The sequence below is a fragment of the Manis javanica genome, chromosome 1 (assembly GCF_040802235.1).
Source record: "Manis javanica isolate MJ-LG chromosome 1, MJ_LKY, whole genome shotgun sequence".
Taxonomy (NCBI): Eukaryota; Metazoa; Chordata; class Mammalia; order Pholidota; family Manidae; genus Manis; species Manis javanica.
In genome coordinates, this window is record NC_133156.1 from 164,924,685 (window position 1) to 164,944,608 (window position 19,924).

General features: G+C 49.9%; 1 protein-coding gene across 9 annotated transcripts in view; it reads right to left on the bottom strand.

The window, feature by feature from the left end:
• Positions 1-19,924, bottom strand: part of KCNIP3 (potassium voltage-gated channel interacting protein 3) — a 78,304-nt gene that overhangs the window by 29,921 nt on the left and 28,459 nt on the right. The window contains exon 1 of one of the 9 annotated variants that reach the window (XM_017659787.3): positions 1,064-1,598. The exons of 7 other annotated variants lie outside the window; for them this stretch is intronic. In XM_017659787.3, coding sequence (XP_017515276.1) covers positions 1,064-1,166 — 103 coding nt within the window. In that variant the 5' untranslated portion in view covers positions 1,167-1,598. Of the gene's footprint in view, positions 1-1,063; positions 1,599-19,924 lie in introns of those variants that run through there. One more of the 9 variants, XM_017659788.3, reaches the window with a different exon arrangement.

Consider the following 19,924-nt stretch of genomic DNA (forward strand, 5'->3'; position numbering starts at 1 on the left):
GGAAAAGAGCCAGCCCTGTGCTCTGAAGACAGAACAGAAGGCGGGCTTCTGGGCCCTGGGTCCCTTCCTGCCCTCAGAAGCCCTTGGCAGGGGTCTGGGGCACACCTGCAGGCCAGAGGGGCTGCAGGGCAGTTCAGAGGCAAGGGCAGGTTCCTCCTCCGTGAGCCTCTGGGTCCCAGTTCCAGGAGCTGGGGCTTGGCAAGGTCAGCAGAGTGCTGAGGCAGGCAAGATGCCCATCCTCCTCTGAGAGGGCAGCATGGGTGACCTGAACAGGGCAGGCTGGCCCATTCCCCACTGTCCAGAGGTAGGGGGCCACAACTGCCTTTCTGGGCCTGGGCAGGGAGGAGAACTTACAGCCCTGGAGGGATAAGGTCCCCTTCAGGATGGGTGTGCCCCAGAGGGGCTCCTCACTAACCTGCCCTGAAGTCTTAGGGAGGTACTAAGGGCTGGGGAACAGCTCCAAGGACAGGAAGGCCATCCCAGACAGGCTGTGCTGTCTGATTTAAGTGTAGGTCTGCCTCCTCGGTTAATATTTTATTGGGACAGAAATGTGGCGCCTGAGGATTTGATTACTGATCCCGTGGGCTGGAACCTTGCCTGGGGAGGGGGAACTGGATGTCGTGTGGGGGACGAAAAAGGCAACTCTACCATGTGGCGGAGGTTTCATGTCACTCGCTCCCACCAGGTGCCCTGGGCTGAGGGTCCTTCCTGTCATCTTCACCCTGAACCACCTCCTGCCACCGGGCGGCCCAAGCCGGCTGTGCTCCCTGGGGGTGGCTCCGAAGGGAGGGCCCGGACGGCGGGGGATGCCGGCTCCAGGTGTCACTGGTTCCTAGCTCACGCCCACCCCAAGAGCTGCTGCTCTATCCCCTCTGGGGCTCCTTGGGGTCCCCGCCCTTTCTGCCCTTGGAGCACTAGGAGCCGGGAGGGGGCGGCGGCCCATGTGGCTGGGGCTCCCCGCCGGACCCGCGTCCCCGCGTCCTGGAGTGCGGGTGCTGCTTCCTCCCCACAGACCATTGGCCCCCGGCGAAGGGCACTGAAGAGAAGGGTGGCTCCGAGTTACCTTCCATGGACATAGGCTCCAGGATGCCGAACTGCTTGAGGACGGCGATGAACAGCAGCACGACCACGGCCATAGCGCACAGCTCCATGCCCTGGATGCCCATGGCGGCCGGGCTGCCTGGGGCCGGGGCGTGCCCCTCGCCCGCGCGCTGCCTCGGGAGGCGCCGGGCCGTGCAGCCCGCCCGGCCTCTTGGGGAGGCAGCGGCTCACATGCCCCCGGCAGGCGGGGCTGCGGCTGTCGGCGGGCCAGGGGCCCGGCGGAGGGTGGCGGCGGCTAGCTGGGCAGGCCCGGAGCGGGACGCGGCGCCGAGGCCAAGCTCGAGCGCAACTTTCCGAGTCAGCCCGCAAACTTCGAGGCGCGGCGACGAGGAGCGCAGCTCGGGCGGCCGGCTTGGGCCAGAGGCGCCTCCATGTCCGGCGCGGGCTCAGCGCCTCTTTCGCCCCCTCTCCAGCCCCGCTGGCGCGGGGGCGCGGGGGCGCAGCGGCGGCGGGGGTCCCCGGCGTTCCCGGCCGCCCCAGCCTCCATCGCAACTCCCCGTGCGCTCATTGGCCTAGGCGCGGCGACCACCCGCGGAGGCGTCCCGGGCGGGCCCCCCCGCGAGAGCCCTGGAAGGGGAGGAGAGAGGCGGCCCCGCCCCGCACGGTTCAGCCCCCGGACGGAGTCTGGCGCCCAGCCGCTGCTACCCGGCCAGCTCCCCGGAGGCGGTGCGAGTCCAGGGTTTCACCGAACCGCCCATGCAAGGTGGGGGCCGAGTGCTGGGGAGGGGGCCGGGGACCCGAAGGGAAGGGAGCTGCGGCATCACTCTCTGCGCGGAGTCGGGGCTCCATTGCCCTGGAGGGGTGGTCCCTGGCCACCGCCTATCCCTGCCCGGCCCGCCCTCGCGGAGCTGGCCTCCACAGGATCGGAAAGCCCTCTCACCCTGGGTATTTCCCACAACCAGAAGGCCTCGGCAGGTGATTGAACTTGGCCCCTGGTCTGGCCCCGCTGAAAATGGAGAAGTTGATACCCAAAGTTTTCCAGTTCTGGAAACACGCGTGCGCTCGAGGCTTTACGGGGGAGCGTACGCTTTGGCATTAGACTACGGAGCTGAGTTCAAGACCTGACTTTGCTGCATGACCTTGGTCGGGTTGAGCACTTGCAGCCTCCTCCCTGAAGAGGGGATGTTGCCTGCCTTTCCGGCTGTGGGAAAGAGCTAAGCGGAGGCCAAGCGCTACAGACGGGCACTGCGAGGGAGAGCTAATTCAGCGCAGGAAAGGAAAGCCTTTCCGGGGAAGGAGTAAGAAGGGGCGAGGAAGGGGCGTGGCAGGGCGGGGCCCGGGCGGCTCCAAAGCCCCCAAACTCCGCGACGCGAGGGCGGGAGTCCTGACTCTCTGCTGCCCTCCAGCGGGCGCTGCGCGCCGCTCGGGTCCCACCAGCCCCCTACTCAGAGGGCGGGAACCCTAAGTTCTTCAGACCTTCCAGCGTTTTAAAGAGGGAAATACAGCCCAGCTCCAAGCCTGTTTGGACTTAGGGCCTGAACAATGGCAGCCTCCATTTATGGAACCACTGCTACCCCCTCAGACATTCATGCACAAACACCGAGCGTTTTCTGCGCGCGAGGAGGCGCAGAGCTACGTGCGAGGGTGGGGTGGAAACCACAGCACGCGCCGCTGAGGGCTGTTCTGGAGCCTCTAGGTTTACTTGTAATCCTTAAGGGCCCTCCAGAGGGCTTTTCTGTTCCTCCATTTTACAGGTGAGGAAACCGAGATCTAGACGGTGGATTACAGATAGGAGCACAGCGACAGCCCAAGCTTGCTGGGTCCCAGAGCAGATGCGGTCCAATGGACAGCACACTGCTTTCCATGGAAACGGGAGAGAGGCTGCAGCAGTCCTTCTGGCCCATAAGTTCAACCTCACCATTTAACACACCTGGTTAAAAGTCTGAGTTATTGGAGATATTTTTAAAGACCTATAAATGCACAGCTTTCAATTCCATTTAAATGGGGATGTGGTGAGTATCCACTGCTAATGTTGGCCAGAGTACAGGGCTCTGTTGAAGCATCCAGGGCTCTGTTGAAGCATCCGAGCCGCTAAAGTGTGGAAGTCTAGAAAGGCTCAGGAGGGCTCTGCAATCTGATTCACACTTAAGTATTGAGCAAAAGCTAGCCTGTTACCAGCCTGTTGTCCCAGCTAGTTACCACCAATCCTCAGTCAATGGCCTGATTAAGAGCCCAGTAGTACATTGCCTCTGTAAGCCTGTTTCCTCATCCATAAAATTGAGATGATAATCCATCTTCTTCAGGGACTTGTAGAAGGTTGAACATGACAAGGGCTGGCCCATGTCACAGGCTCTGATGGCCCCTTAAGAACTGTTCTCAGAGCCAGGTGTATGCAGGGTGTCAGGCAGGAGACAGAGGGGAGGCAGAGGGCTGAGCAAGTAAAGGAAGCCATCTCTAGGGTCCTCCAGAGGCTGCCCCACCGCTCCTCCCCTGCCTCAGTTTCCCCTGGTACTCCTGCACATCTTCCCTGTGAAAGCTTCAGTGACTGTCCATAAACACTGAGCTGAGCTATAAAGGAGACATCGATCCCCTGGCTGTGCAGTGTAAAATATTAACGATGCCTAAGTGGATACTGGGACTGAGAGCAGAATGTCCGCTCGGCATTAGCAGCCTGGGCCATGCGCCTAATGGATGGGACGTTCACTCCCTTGCTTGTTCTGGGGCCTGCCAGGCCTGGGGCCAACCCAGGTCCACTGAGGCTGGATGGATGGCCCTGTCACACCCCCTTTTTCCAGAGGACCTGGAGAAGGAAGCTGGCAGATAAACTGCCAAAATCACACACCCTCCCCACACCTGTGAAGTGCCCACTCCAGGCCTTACAGCCACTTGAGCTCCCCTCCCAGCAAGTCAATGTGCCATTTGCCCCAGCACACATTCACCTCCTCCCCAGTAACCCGCCAAGTGCCTCTTGTGGCAGGGAATTTGCTGGATATTGACAGTGCTTCCTGCCAGCAAGCTGCCTGGGGGAGGGGCAAGCTGCAGGAGGGGCACATACAGGTAAATCTGCAGGGCAGGGTGCTGAAGGCTGCTAAAGAAGTAGGGAAGATAAGGGTCAACTGGGAGGGAGCAGCTTGCTCTTCCTCAGATGATAGAGGAGGGCTGGCACCCCTGAGCCCTCACTTGAAGACCTCTGGGTGACTGTGAGGCACTGGTGTCCTGGTCTAATTTAGAAAGTTTTCAGAGACCCAGCTACTTTGGGATGGGGTGGAGCATCCTCCAAACTTAGCCTTGCTCCCCACACCTGAGGTCATGGTCTTTTTTTGCCTGGAATGTTGATGTTGTTAATTCCTCCAGGAAGCCACTCCAGATTGTGCCAGCCCTCCACTAACCCCGTTGTCGTCTGAACCCCCATGGCCTCTGCTACCTGGGCCATGCCATTCAGCACTGTGTTCTGGTGGTGTGCCCAGACAGCTTCCATGTTATCCCATGCTCCACATCTCTCTCCACACTTCTCTTCACTGTCAGTTCCTGTGGGCTGGAACCCTGTCAGTCTAGCAAACATTCACTGGATGTCCTGAGCCTGCTGCTCCTGAACACCTAGCTGTCCAAGGATTTCAAAAGGTCTTTGGACTTTCAAGGGAGGGATTGGACTGGATGCATGCTGTTCCAGGGATGCATTCCCTGCAAACTGCTCAGCAAGTTGTTCCTGGTGGGTGGGCCACCTTGGTTCCAGTGTGTTCTACTGGGCAGAGCAGGCACTATCCAATGTATTTATCTTTCTTACATTTCATAATAACCAGCCAAGAATGCCCAGGAGTGGAATTACACATCCTACAAAATGCATCTAGGAGTCCTCCCTGTGGATGCCCAACGGTTCTTCAAGCACAGCACATCCAAAGCCCAACTCTTCCTCTTCCCCCAAATCTGCCTCTCCTTTGAACTCCCTGTCTCAGCTACTCAGGCCCAAACCCTGGCTTTTTGCCTGCAGTCCTATTGTCCTCACTCCTTCCCAGTCTATCACCAAGCCCTGACACAGTGCCTCTTTCTCATCCATGTCTGCTCCACTGCCACCAGCCTGGCTGTACCACTGTCCCCTCCCCTGGACACTGACCTCAATCCCCGATGCCTCTCCCCACCCCCACTATCTTTATCCTGTCTCTTCTCCATACAGCAGCCAGACTGGTCATCACAAGACGAACATCAGGCCCTGTTCCTTCCCTGGCTTAAAACCTCCAGTGGCTCCTGACTCAACACTCTTTGTGTTTGCCAGCTGGCAGTCCTCTCCCTGATCTGATAACAACACCCCAATTTCCTTTCTAGAACCCCTTGCCCCTGCCAGCCTCAGGCCAGTGATTTTGGAGGTGTGGGGATATAACTGGTTGATCAGTACCAATTCTTTCCCCCCTTCACCCAACCCCTCTGCTGCCATAGTGATTGGCTCTGGGACAAGCAGGAGAGAGGCACTCTCTTTCCCTGTGGTAGCTAAGTGCCCACCCTGTCACCATTTGGGGACAGCAAGCCTGAGAATGTAGTTACAAGAAAGCAGAGAAAATGGTGGAGAGAAAGAGACCAAATCCAGTTGACAAAGCTATATGCCTGGACCCAGCTGTGCCTGATGACAAATCTAAACCTGTATCTTTAAGTTATATGAGCCAATAAGTCCTCGTATGGTTGCTTAAGCCAATGTGAGTTAGGTTGCTGTCTCTTGCAACCAATATAGTCCTGATCAATGCATTCCCTGTTATTCGTAGAACAAAGATCAAAATCTTTAACAAAGTCCATAAGAGCAGCTGACATCTACTGAGCACTTCTGTGTACAAGGTACCTCAACACCACTCATCTCCTTCATTCCTCACAGCTCCCAGTATGGTAAGGATTCCGTAAGAGGAAGAAATTGAAGCACAGAGTGGTTAATGTTTTGTTTAAGGGCACACAGCTGATAAACACAACCTCAGAATTTGAACCCAAGCAGTCCAGCTCCATAGCCTAGATTTAATCCAACACTGCCCTGCCCCTCTAGGCCCATATGGCTGGGCCCTTCCTCTCCCTTGCTCACATGACCTCAGCCCCTACCTGAGTGTGTCCCGGAAGCTCTCATCCCCAGATCTCTGTGCATGCTCTTCCCTGAGCCAGGCGTGTCCTTCCTCCGCCTCCCCCACCTTTTCACCCAGCTAATTAAAGCCTACTTGTCCTTCGGGTCTCATCTTAAATGTCACTTTCCTAACCTCCTTTCCCTTGTTAGTCTCCACCTGGCTCCCTTCCCTTTCCCGCTTGGCAGTGTAAACTTAAATATTTACTTGTGTGTTCATTTCTTCGTTACTGTTCTCCCAGTAGAGTGTAAACTTCCTGAAGGTATGGGTATTAACTGTGACCATCTTGGTCTATTAGGTTGGGCCAGTTAGATATAAGCAGAAGTCATTGGGTGGGGCTCCTAGAAAACCATCTTAAAGAGAGTGGGACTGACTCAATTGACATGCCTTTTCACCCCACTCCTTTATCCCCACTCTGTTTTGGAATTGTGGGTTCTGGAATTATCTGGGGTTATGATGAGTGTGCTTAGGACCATGAAAGAAGGGTACAGGCTCAAGGATTCTGATGACTCCAGATGCCAAACTAAACCTAACACCTACCTGCTTCTGGATTTCTCATTGCTTTAGAAAACAAAACCCCTGTCTCATTTAAGTCATAATTACTTAGATTTTCTGTTCCATGAAGCCAAAGTTGATTCAAATGGACCTATAGGTGGAGAAATTGAGGCCTAAGAGATGAGGCCAAGATCTGGCGTTTGAATTCACTCTGAAGGCAGTGCCACAGAGAGATGGCTGGTGTGCCCTACAACCCCTGCCCCACCCCGATCCACCTCCTGCCCTGGCCATGTCGGCTTCTTGGGACCCCTGCCTTGCGTGATGTCTGCTTGCTCCTTGCCAGTCTTCATGCTGGGAGCTTTCTCCTAAAGGTTCAGTCCCCAGCTGAGGGCTCCAGCTGTGTGTTCTGCTGTTCTCCTCACTATCTCCAGTAGCTCCACCCTCTAACCCAATGGCTGGACTGTTTTTTTTTGGCCCCAGTCCTCACCAGCACTTCTCAGCCTAGATTCCTGCCTTTCATTTCTGTCCTGCTGCTTAGAAAACAAACCCAGAGGCAGGGAAACCCATGATGAGGACAGAGAAGAGTTTGGGTGAAAGGTAAGTGTGGCCTAGACTGAGATGGAGGCAAAAGGACTGGAAAAGGGGGAACTTGGTCATCAGAAATCAATGAAACTGAAAAACTCTGCATGTCCAAATGTAGCCTAGGAGGAAAGCTGCAGTATTTAAGGCTCTGCTGATACATTGATTTTCTTGTAATTTATATTTATAACAAAATTATTTAAAAATTTAGATTGTTTTTAAATGGTGGTGTAGTGGTTAATAGTGCTGGCTTTGCAGTTAGACCTCAAGGGTTCAAATCCTGCTTTTTCCATTTATTAGCTGTATGATCATGGGCAAGTAACTTAGCCTCAACATGACTTAGTTTCGGCAACTATAAAAAGGGAATTATAGTACCTATGTATAGAGTGAGGTTGAGGGTAAAATAAATTAGTACATGCAAAGCATGTAGAAGAGCATCCTTTGCCCATTTGAGGTACTCAATAAGGGCTGTAATTTCTATTGTTATTACAGAGAAAGACTTCATTGTATATTATAATGACACATTCAGAGAATAAGCAGGAACATGGGTGAGTTTTAATACAACCGTGCTTTTAGCCATACAAGTACCATTATCTCTTAGCCCCCTTGAATGCAGGAAATGAAGGTTCCAATCCTGGTGGAGTAACTGGCATCAGACTTACCACTGAAAATAACTATAAAATCTGGACAAAGTAGATAAAACAACTATATGTGGGCATCGGACAGCAATTAACATAGGGCAATGACCCTTGAGAGAAAGGAATCACACAAAATGATCCCCACATTTATTTTATCTTTATTTCTGAACATATTTTCTAAAATGCCAAGCAGCAAAGCCTCCCAGCACTGGGGGTCACTCTAGATGGAGGAAACAAAGATCGGAGGTCAGGACTGCTAAGGTGGCCATTATTTGATGTGTAGGGGTCTGGAAGTGAGGGAGCCACAGAGAAGGAGCAGCCCCAAAAATCTACATGAAAATATCCTTTGGATCCTTAGTCAATTCTTAGTCTTTGCATGAGCAGCGGGAGACTCCAGGAAGGCTTGCAGAGAATAGCTGCCAGGGGAGCTGAGAACTGAACAGGGATTGCAGAGGTCATACAACTCTGAGGAACTATTGAGAGTCAGGCCCGACCAAAATGAACACAGATGAACAATGTGGGCTTTCTTTTGAGGTCCCAGAAAAGCCACTCTTTAGGATTAAAACAATGCCTTAAGAGAAGAGCTACACTATATAAGCAAGAGAAAAACTGAAACAGACCTACCTACCTTAATAAAGTTTAAAAGCAACCTTTGACAGGACTAGTGTGATTTGCTAGTTCAATTGCCTGCCAAAACAAAATTCAATTTCTACAGGGAAAGAAATTAATCCAGAACCTCTATAACATATCATTCAGAATTTCCAATGTGGAAAAAAAAGTGACTAGACATATGAAGAAGGAAAATAATGTTTTTAAAAATAGAAAAATAAGTGGACAAAATGAATGAAAAGATAATGTTTAAATTATAACAAAGCATTGAGATCCTGTATCAGGGTTTGATCAGGGAACCACTATGAGTGATATGAAATAATGACTTTAACAATGAGACCTTACACAATTGTGGTAGCTGAGGTAGAAGTTTATGAAAGGCTATTGCCTCTACCTATGCCTGAAGTTACTGTAGGTCAGCAGGATGATAAGATAGGAAGAAAGGCTGGACATGAAGTGAGATAAAGGAAGAACAAACTGGAACCCACATCTGTCTCTCACTGCCTCATTCTCTGACAGCACAGGTAACCTGAAGAAGAAGCTGACACCATCTGCCACATAGACTCGCACATTTGCCTGACCTAGTATTCAATGACAGACATGCCAAGAGTGACTCATTCTCAGGAAAAGAAGTAGTCAATAGAAACTGAATCACTAGATACTGGATTTAGCAGATAATAACTTCAAAGCAACTATTATAAATATATTAAAAGAATGAAGGAAAACCATATTTAAAGACTTAAAGGGAAGTATGATAAATGATTTAGTTGATGGAGAATCTCGATGAAATGGTAGAAAATATTTTTTGAAAACCAAATGGAAATTTTGGAGCTGAAAAGTGACATAACTGAAATAAAGAAATTGATTAGAGGGACTCAATAGGATATTTGAGCTGGCAGAAGATAGAATCAGTGAACTTGAAGATAGAGCAATAGAAATTATCCAATCTGAAGAACAGAGAGAAAAAACATTGAAGAAAGATTAAAGGAGTTTCAGATACCTGTGTACCAACATTAAACATACCAACATACATGTGATGAGAGTCCCAGAAGAATAAGAGAGAGAGAGAGAGGAGCTCACACACATTTGAAGAAATAATAGCCTCCAATCCCCAAATCTGATGAAAAACATAAGTCTAAAGATCCAAGAAGCTTAAAGAATCCCAAATATAGAAATATGGAGATATCCACACCTTTACACATCACAGTCAAATAGTTGAAATACAAAGACAAAGATAAAAATCTTGAAAATAGCAAGAGGAAAGTGACATATCACATATGTGAAACCATATGAGTAACATCTGACTTCTCATAAAAATAATGGAGGCTGGGAAGCAGTGGAATGGCATCTTCAAGGTGCTGAAAGAAAAAAAAAATCAACCAGGAATTCTTTATCTAGCAAAAATAATCCTTCAAACAGCTGGTTAGCCAGAGATGGGTAAGATTCCTCAAGGGAGGAACAACCTAAGGCACAGTCACAGGTGGGCCATCAGGTGAGAAATCAGGGATCAACAGAGGTGAGGCTTAGAACCTCACCCCCCCTGTTTTGAGAGAAATCTTCTGCATCCATGGATGTTTTGCTGCCCTTGTCTAGCTTGGATTAATACTTAGTCTACAGGCACACACCTGATCATCTACATTTGCCCTCTTACAGCACTAAATTAGGTTTTCTACCTTTATCTTGCATCTACCTTCAGCATTTCATTAAAAAATAAATAAATAAATAAGGGAGAAATGTGGGATTCACATATAAATCAAGTATAAAAATAAAAAAAATAATAATAATCCTTCAAAAATGAAGGTAGAGACATTTACAGATAAACAAAAACAGAATTTATTGCTAGGAGACCTGCCTTACAAGAAATACTAAAGGAAGTCTTCAAGGTGAAAGGAAATACTTCAAATCCACAGGAGAAAATGAAAGGTGCCAGAGATGTTAAATGTATGGATAAACTTAAAAGACTGCATAAATATATCTTTTTCTAATTTCTACTCTTAACTTTCTTAAAATTCATAAGTTTGCATAAGCCAATAATTATAACACTGTATGCTTTGGCTTATAACATATGTAGATATAATATATGTGATGATAATAGCACACAGGAAGAGAGAGAAAAGAAAATATATTGGGAGACAGTTTTTATATTTTAATGGAATTAAGTTAATATTATTCTGAATAAGGTGTTATAATTAAAGTGGATAATGTAATCCCTAGAGGATCCACTAAATAACTCAATATACTACAGTGTTAAAAATCAATAGAGGAATTAAAATGGTACACTAAAACATAATTTTTTAACACAAAAAATGGCAGTAAAGGAGGAACAGAGAACAAAAAGATAGATAGAAAACAAGTAGCAAAATGGCAGATGGAAATCCAACCACATCAATAATTACAGTAAATGTGCATGGACTAAAATTGAAAGGAAAGGGAAAAAACCCAGAAAAGAACATGAGGAAGATGTGAGGAAAAAAGCCTAACAAATGTGTACTAAAAGTGGTCCCAGAAGAAGAGGGGAAAGAGAATGGGACACAATTAGAATTTGAATAATGGCAGAAATTTTCCTAAAAAGATGAAAGATATCAAACCACATTTTCAACAACCTCAACAAAACACAGAAAAAAATACAAAGAAAATCACAGCTAGGCACATCATAGTCAAACCACTGAAAATCAAAGTTAAAGAGAAAACTTTAAAGGTATTCAGAGGAAAAAAGACATTCAGAGAAATACAATACAAATTGATGATAGACTGTGACAAAAAAAAAGAAACCAGAATACAATGGAATAACATTTTCCCAAAGTGCCCAAAGAGAAAGAACTGGCCAACCTATGATTCTATACCCAGCAAAAACATCTTTCAAAATAAATTAAGACATTCTCAATTAAAAAGTCAGAAAATTGTCACCAGTAGACACATTCCATAAGAAGCACTAAAGAGATGAAGTTTGCCATGTTGGAACCTAACTCTGCTTCCATCACAGGCCATCACAGGATCTCTCAACATCTTGGGCCAGAATCAGAGCCAGTGGTCTCTGGAAGGAAAGGAACTTAATGTTCCTTAATTAAGCAGTTCTGCTTCCCATGGTTCTTGCAGTCTGGAAAGTCTTGGGAGGCATGAGATGACTGAGCTACTTGGCCATGTGCACATATCTCCAGGTGTCACTGTGGTAGTGGATCATCTGTGCCTACTTATGAGAAAACTCTCTTTTAATTGCCCAGCAACCTGTATGATTACTCCTTGTTCAGAAGGAGAGGATCTCTTGTATGCCTCCATCCCCATATAAGCATATGAAAATCCCTATCTATTGCCCCAAGGGTTTACAAGAGTATAGGAATAGTGAACAGGTAATGGATGGAAAGAGAGATGCTTGAGGGTCCTTTGTCCTCAGAGCCCCTTGTCCTACTCCTTAGTCCCCTGCAATGAAAAATTCCTATTTCCTCTCTCATTTGGAGGACTTCTCATCCTTTATGTGTCTTTTTTTACCCTTCTACAGGTCCAGTCCAGAGGAACCAACCAGCCCCAGAATGGCAGGACTGGATAAGACCAGTTGTAGTTCTCAGCAACTTTACTGCCCATCCTATCAGTTTGTATAATGTCCTCCATGTTGACCTGAAAGTTTCTTTGGGTAAATTTCTATTCCTTGGTTGAACTTGGCTTTCCCACCTCTCTGTGTTGGCACGAGGTCTGGTGATGAGTCAGGAGATCCAGGGCTGTTTGACCTAAGCTACATTGCTTCTTACCTCCCAGGGCCTCAATTTCATCTCCAGAGTGGGGGAAAACATTCCTAAACCCCTGGCCCATCCCCTTGTATTGTTGTCACAGAAATCAGGTTCACCCATTCATGTGAGAGTGCTCTGAATACTGAGGGGCTCTGTGTACATGGTAACTAGCGTCATGTTATCTTAACGCCCTGCTGAATCTAAGCTGGGGCCCACTGCACAAGACGTACACAGGAAGCATTGTTGGCCAACTCAGAGTCTGCTTGTTCTCCCTGGCGTTCACCCCAGTCGCACAGGGTCATCAATCCTCATGTTTTCTGACACTGATGCTAAGTGCTCTCGAGTCACATCCTTGCTGCTGATCTATGAAGATGTCTGGACATAAGCATTTCTTTGTTTAAACACAAGCCCTGGGCCCAAAGGTGTCTTGGGGAATTTCCATCCAGGACACTTGGTGCTGGTATCTCAGCCTCTGCAGTGGCCTCTGGCAGCTCAGGAAGGTATGTTTGTTACTGATGCCCTGCATCAGCTGGATGCAGATGAACAACTTAGGAATCAAAACCTTGGAGTCTGAGGTGGAAAACAGCAGGGGAGAAGCCAGAGCCCTGGGTTTGGAGTTGGGAATCCCAGATCCGAGTCCCACCTGTGCTTCCCATAAGCTGGGAGTCGCAGCCAGTCCACACTTCTCCCTGAGCTCAGTGAAATGAGGGAACTGGACAGTAATAATAGTAGACACTTCACTTACTGAGTGCTTGTTCTGTGTCAGGCACTCTCCTAGGCACTCGCATGCATACTATTACTTAATCTTCACATGCCTCTGTTAATGTCCCTTTTCACAACTGCAAACAACGGAGGCGACAGGATGTGCCGGCATTTCCTCTCCAGAAGCAGGAGGATTCTAACCTAGCACAGACTCTAAGAAGTTCCTTGGAGCATTCACTGATCTCCCTTCTCAGAGGGCTAGAGTGGCTGAGGTGGGTACTTGTGAGGCCATCATGGAACAGGGCTCAGGACCTGGAGGAGTCTGTTAGCTGCATCCAGAGAAGGAAAAATGGTTTTGAATCTTCCTTCACTACAAAGAGACATACGATTTCAGAGTGAGAAGAGGCCTAGGCTCATACATGCATTTACTCATTCAGCAAGTTGTACCTGATGGATACAGCATTAAACATGACAGACATGGCCACTGGGCACAAGAAGCTTATATTCTAGATGGGGAGACAGACTACAAAACAGTTAAAACAGGCCAAGCCAAAGACCATGATGGGAGAATCAAGGTGACAAGCTCCCATCCCAAACGGGATTCCCAGAGCAAGTGTTTCCGAGGGAGTTTGAATGTTTGCAGGCCTGAAGGCCGAGAAGGGTGTAGGAGGATTTGGGGACATGGACCACACTGCAGCTCCAGGCAGGGCTGGGGTTGGTGGGGGCTGAGGGTGAGCCACGTACTGGGCCATAGATAGGGACCTGAGTGGGAGGTGGGGTCAGGAGGTGGAGCTGAGCTGGCAGGACTTTGTTCCGAGGGCAGTGGGGCTTCCTTCCTCTCCCTTTCTTTATAACAACCACTCTAACCGCAGCATGACCAGATTAGGGGTGGGAAAGGCTGCAGTGATTTCCTCCAACTCCCATTTCACAGATGAAACAAGTGAGGCCCAGCCAGGGGCTGTGAAGGCACATGGTGGCACCTGGTGGGACAAGAGCCCAGGCCTCTCAATTTCTCGGCCTAGGCTCCTTCTTCAGCCCTCACCTCCCCAGACTCAAACATCTAAAGACCCCTGGCAGCAGCCTGAGGGGGTGGGAGGAGCAGGCACAGCCCCACCCCCACCCTCTGGCAGCCAGGAAGGGCCTCTGGCCGCCCCACGAGGTCCCCCAGGGGCCAGCGACAGGCATCAGAGCCGCCCCGCCTCCTTGAAGTGAGTGTCCTGGTCTCCCCCGCAGCACTCACATAGTCACCCAAAGAGCATACTCTGCAGTCCAGATTTCTCAGTCGTGTGTGAAACATTGTGTCTGCCCAGCTGCCCACTAGCCTGAGGCAGCAAGTAGAGGGAGTTCTGTGACAGACTCACATGAGACAGAGCATCTCATGCTGGTGGCATGTCACACATTGTGGAGCGTTTCACATCTATCATTTCCTTTGGCCTCTAAAACCTGGAAGACAGCCATGTAGTTATGATTCCCATTTAACAGATGAGAAAATTAAGGCCTGGAGGGGCAGAAAGTCTTCCCAAACACCACTAAAACACAATTTGTTTAACCTCATCTGACTAGCACTTCCCAAGTGCATTTGACTATAGAATCCCTTTTCACAAAACAAATATTGATTTGTTTTCTCCAGCCCACACCTGGAGAAGCCCTGTTCTACCACATGAAGCTTTTAGGGAATAGCCAGCATGTCTTAAGAGTGACCCACAGCTCTGGGGGCAGGTGGCCTGGGAGCAGCAACTCCTCCCACCTGGTGGGCCCTGGAAAGGTCCCATTTCCTTTGCCCCTGGGTTCCCCCTCACATTGCTGGGAAGATTAAATGAAATGACACTCAATTTTTCTATGAATGAGAATTTCCTCTTCTCTGTTCCCTTGACACCTGCTTTCTGGGACTCCTTTTTGATGAAAGTTGAAACTACTGAACTGTGCCCCATGACTCAATTCCTTTTCATATTTCCATCTCTTTACCTTTTAGTATATATAACTTGATAGAAATTCTAGGCTACAGAGTCAAGCTCATTAGTTTGCCTTTTAGGGTAGTCATTCTGCTATTCAACCCATCTATGATTTTTTTCTATATTTTAGCAATTACAGTTTTCCTTCCAAGATTATTGATTCTTTTGCATGCATATCATGTCCTCTTGCATCTCTGAGTATTAATTATGCTTATTCTGTTCTATACTTTTTCTTCTGTTTGTCTTGTTAACTGTTAATTTGGGTGTTACTTCCTCATTTCATTGAGCTTAATGTCTCTGATGTTGTTGGTTTTCTTCAAATGTTGGTGCCTGTCCACATCTGCATGTAGAGTGCATGCGGATCTGTCCCCTGAGGGAGGGTCAGGTGGGGTGGGGTGGGTAGGGCATGGGGTGTCCCCACGGCTTGCCTCTGGAACAAGGCTCCCTGAGCTTGGGGCACTGCCAGTCACCTGGGGCTCTGCTCTGCTCCTCAGATCCATGTGCCAATCCTTACCGCTGGGCTGGGCTGGGCTCCTTTGCGCAAGGTGGGTAGTGGGCGTGCCCCTCCCCCAGATGCTCCTCCTTCCACACCCCTCTGCTCTCTTGCACCCACGCACATCTGAAAGCTGCAGCACTCTCCACACACTTTTGCACCGTGGTTTCCCATTTCCTCCTTCAGTGTGGTTCACCTGCCTTATGCCTTTTGGGGATTCCTCATAATTTCTCACCCGCTGAGGGCATGCACCCCTTCTTCATTCTTTTCTGTCCTCTGGAGAACTGGAAGCAGACATGCACTGCCCGTCTGGGCCCAATCTCCCTTACCTGATGCATGTAAGGCAGCAGCAGGAGTCCAATCTCGGTAACACCCTCCCCTCTCAAGGGTGCAATAAATACCTATGACCAAGCCACCAGCCAAGCGCCAGTGTGTGCTGGGCCCTGAGCAGAGGTGCCCACTGCATTGCTGGGAAAATTAAATGAAACGACACTCAATTTTCCCTGGACGGACCCTGCCCCACAGTTGCAAGAAGGCTGGCTTCTCATCGGTAGGGGTGCTGCTCACACCAAACAAAGGGCCTTGTAGAGGCTTGCAGCCAGGATACAATGGGAAGGGAGAGCCCCTGAGCCAAGAACCCCAAAACCAGTTGTTGCTGCACAAACCTAATGCATATATTCATTTTTCCCTGAGATTCGTGTGGAGGAAGTCAACAAATGGAAACAGCCAGACCTCTGTCAGGAACCCAAATGAACCCAAACAGGCCTTATATATCATTTTAAACAGTGGACTCAGAGTAGAATCAGGTCACCACCATGTTCTCCCAATCAGGACTGCTTCTGGCCCTGCCGTGGTGGCCACTTAAGTGTTGCGAGCCCCAACAGGTCAGGGCAGGCTTGGAATCAGTCTCTCTCTTGTGTTCTGGGCTTCTCTGCTGCCCAGGGCCCACCTCCCCTCTCCGTTTGACTGCTGAGGTGTGGCCTTAGGGATCCTGGGGTAGAACTGGCTCAGGCAGAGGTATTTATTGGCTCTTAAACCAAACCCTAGGAAAAGAAGGGGGCGGGAGTGACCAGAAAGGGGGCTTGGACTGTTCAACTCTCACATCTGACTGCATGTTGGCCTCACTTCCCCCAGATAGCTTCTTCCATGTGGCTTGACACTTGGCTACTAGAAGCCACCAGGCCTGCATGTCATAGCCATCCTCTCCAAACACAAAGCCACTCACTGTCAAAAGATCCGGGAAGGGATCTCACTGGCCTGATGGGGTCAAGGGCCCACCTCTTGATCAGTAAACATGGGAAAGCCAGGAGCCCTCATCCCAACCAGTGGTTAGAAGCATAAACGCCACTTTCTGGAACACAGATCAGTGCTTTTCTGGGTAGAATAGACAATCGAAAACTGCAGGCACCAGGCGCCAAGCTCACGGGTAGACATAGGAGCCAGAGAACTTTACACAATGTATGTGTGCCTGACTCAGCTTGGACCACTTCTGTCCAGTGTTTTGGTTCTAAATTCCATACACATGCCAATGGCTCTCAATTTCTCTCTCCTCTCAGCCTCTCTCATATCCCGACTGCCAGATAGCTCCCTAATGCCTCCACTAGGATGTCCTTAGACGTCCCAAACCTAACATCCTGCACCTGAGCGTCCCCAGCCCATGCTGGCTCGCGCCTGCATTTTCCCACCACTGTACAAATAACTCGGCTTTCCAAATGCTCAGGATGAAACCTTGACCTGTCTGCTATCTTCTGCTCTTCTCTTTCTCTTATGCCCTACAACTTGTCCATCCTACAGTGAAAATCCTTTTGGCCCCACCTTCACAGCGCCTCCAGGACCTGCCTTTCTCTTGCTGCCTCTGCCCCCTGCACCTGCACAGCCTGTGGTGTCTGGTGACCCTGTGGCCATCCTGGCCCCGAAGGCTTATTCTCCCCTGACAGCAACAGGGGACTCCCCGCCCCTCTCCAGCCAAATCCCTGGGCTGTGGCTCACTCCCACGAACAGCAGAAAGCCCCACAGTGACCCATAGGTCCTTCTCTTCCTGCCCCCATGCCCTCACCCTCCACGCGCCTCCGCACAGCCACCTCCCTGTCCCCAGACACGCCTCCGGCTTTGCCACCCGCTGCCTGGGAAGGCTTTCCCTTTGGCTCTCCTCTCCTGGCTCAGGTCTCTATCCAGATGCCACAGTCCCTCCAAGCCCTTCCCTGGGTGCCCCCAGCTCTCTTCCCCACCCCAGGTAATTTCTGTAGCCCTGTTCCTTTCAAATATATAATTTATTTATCAATCTCATTTGATAGCCTGCAAACTCTAGAGGGATTCTGATTAGCAGACAAGCTCAAGACTTGAGTGAATGTGTTAGGCAGAAAGACAAGGTATGAGTGGGTGGAGAGAGACTAAACCCAGCACAGCCTGCTAGAAGGGACTCAAAGAGTTAACTAGATAAAACCAGAGAGCCAGAAAGGACTCACAGAGTTAATGAGTTAATTAGCTGAAGTTCCAAAGGCCAGGAGTGATTTAGAATATCCGGATATTCCCCAGATAAAGAAAAGTATTCAAGTGCAGCCCATGTCTTCATTGTACCAATCAGATCATGCCATTGTAAAATCTACTTAGTCTGCAAAAAGGCTCAGTTTATTCTTTAACTTAATCCTCTTCTTCCAGCCTCTTAATCAAGTAACTTTGTAACCAAGGCAGGAGACAGACCTCCTAAGTATAAATGAAACCATGTGGACAAAGAATGCTGAGATCTGAACCAACAGTAGTCTCCTAAAAACCCTATTCTTAAAACAAAACTTCAAAGGAATTATGAATCACCTGTATACATCATGCCTATGCTGACTGCTACCCCAAAAGCCTATAAAACCCCAGACCCTAAACCCTCAGGGGCACCTCCTCTCTGAGGTTGCCCACACTCCCCTTTGTTCGAGTGTGTCATTCTCTCTGTCCTACTCCAGATAAATAAGGAAGGGCTGAAGAGAGCTCTGATTTGGGCCTGCAGGTTACTGTCGCCTGGGTGACCAGGATGGAACTGCAGCTGTACAGTCATGCTCTTTAGTACCCGCCTGAAAATCTTGCTTTGCCTTTGAGAAGTTCTCAGAACATAATCTCACTCCATCTAGTGTTCTGTGGCTCCCCCAAATCCTGGGTGGTAGGGGCTTGGTTCCCATGCTGTGCAGATTCAAGTGGATGCTGGACACCAGGTGACCCTGGCTTTAGGAGTTGGCAAGGGACTTGCCCAATGCGGAGCAGCAGTTCAATGAGCTTTCCTTTCCTGCCTTTGTCTGCCCTGACTCTGGCCTGCTCCTCCCTTGGAGTGCATTCAAATAAGATTTTCATTCTGCTTTGCTGCTGTGTCTCTGCCTTTCAATTCTTTGTTGCGGTGGGGACAAGAACCAAGGAGAATAAACTTAACCCCTAACAAACGTGCAGCTGGATGTTCTTGGCCTGGCACGGGGCTAGAGTGCAGATGAGTCCTGGATGCTTACAGGGGACCAGCACCAGCCCAGTGGCCTCATGGGGACTGGGAGCCACAGCCCCAGGGCTCTGCCCCAGAGTCTGTGGTGGTGGCTGCTGGCCCAGGATGGGCCACCCCAGACTGGTTCTCTTCTTGCTGCACCTCAGCAGAGCCTGGCCCCCTAGCCATGAGGATTTCACAGGGCAGATGCTCTGCTTGCGGGGTCAGGCTACTCTCTGCGGCACACCTGTGTCACCCTGGTTTGTCCTAGTGGAAGAAAGGACATGGAGTTCAGAGTGGTGCTATTAGAAGCCCCTGGCCACCCTGCCATGAGGGTGGGGCTGGGACCAACCCACTGCCCTGGAGTCCTCCCCGGACGGAGGGTCCCCAGAGGCACCCGGAGCACTACTGGCCAGGAAGTCCTGCACAGGGGTCCTCACACTGAACGTGCTGTAGATACGGATTTGGCTCTCCCCACCCCCAGCCCACGGCAGGAGTAATTACTGGCCTGAGGCCTGCCCAGGGCTCATTCAGGACCAGCCTTCCCTGTCACTCCAAGATGTCCCCCTCTCCCCTCCGCTCCCTGATCTCGGCACTGCAGGGCTCCCTGGGGAGCAGCCACACTTTCTGCTCCTGCCTTCCCCCTTCAGCCCTGCCACTTAGTTACTCTGGTGCCTTGTCCTGCAACAGCCAGACACAGGGGATGCTGACCCACCAGCCTGAGTCCCTCCCGGAAGTGGTCACTACTGGGCAGGGAGGCTTGGGTCTGCAGCATAGGAGAATGAGGGGCCCAGACAGGGTGTGAGGTGGGCCCGCACAGGGACAGGGCAGAGGCCCTGAGTTGGCATTTTCGGATTTGCGTTTGGAGACAATTAGAAGCTGAATTATTAAAGACATGCAAGAGAAGAAGCTGTTTTGAAGAAAGCATGAGTAAGCAGGGTTCTCCCACTGCAGGGCACGGGATCGAAGGCGATCAATTGTCATAATGGCTGTAAATATTTATTTGGCTTAACTGTGAATGTGTGCGCCAGCCACATATTCAACACAGGGGCCCCTGCCCAACAGACCCCCATCAGGCCAACCAGGTGGGTGCAGCTTCCACCCCTCTCTGTGTCCCTGTAACACAGGCTCCCGAGAGGCACTGGCTCTGTA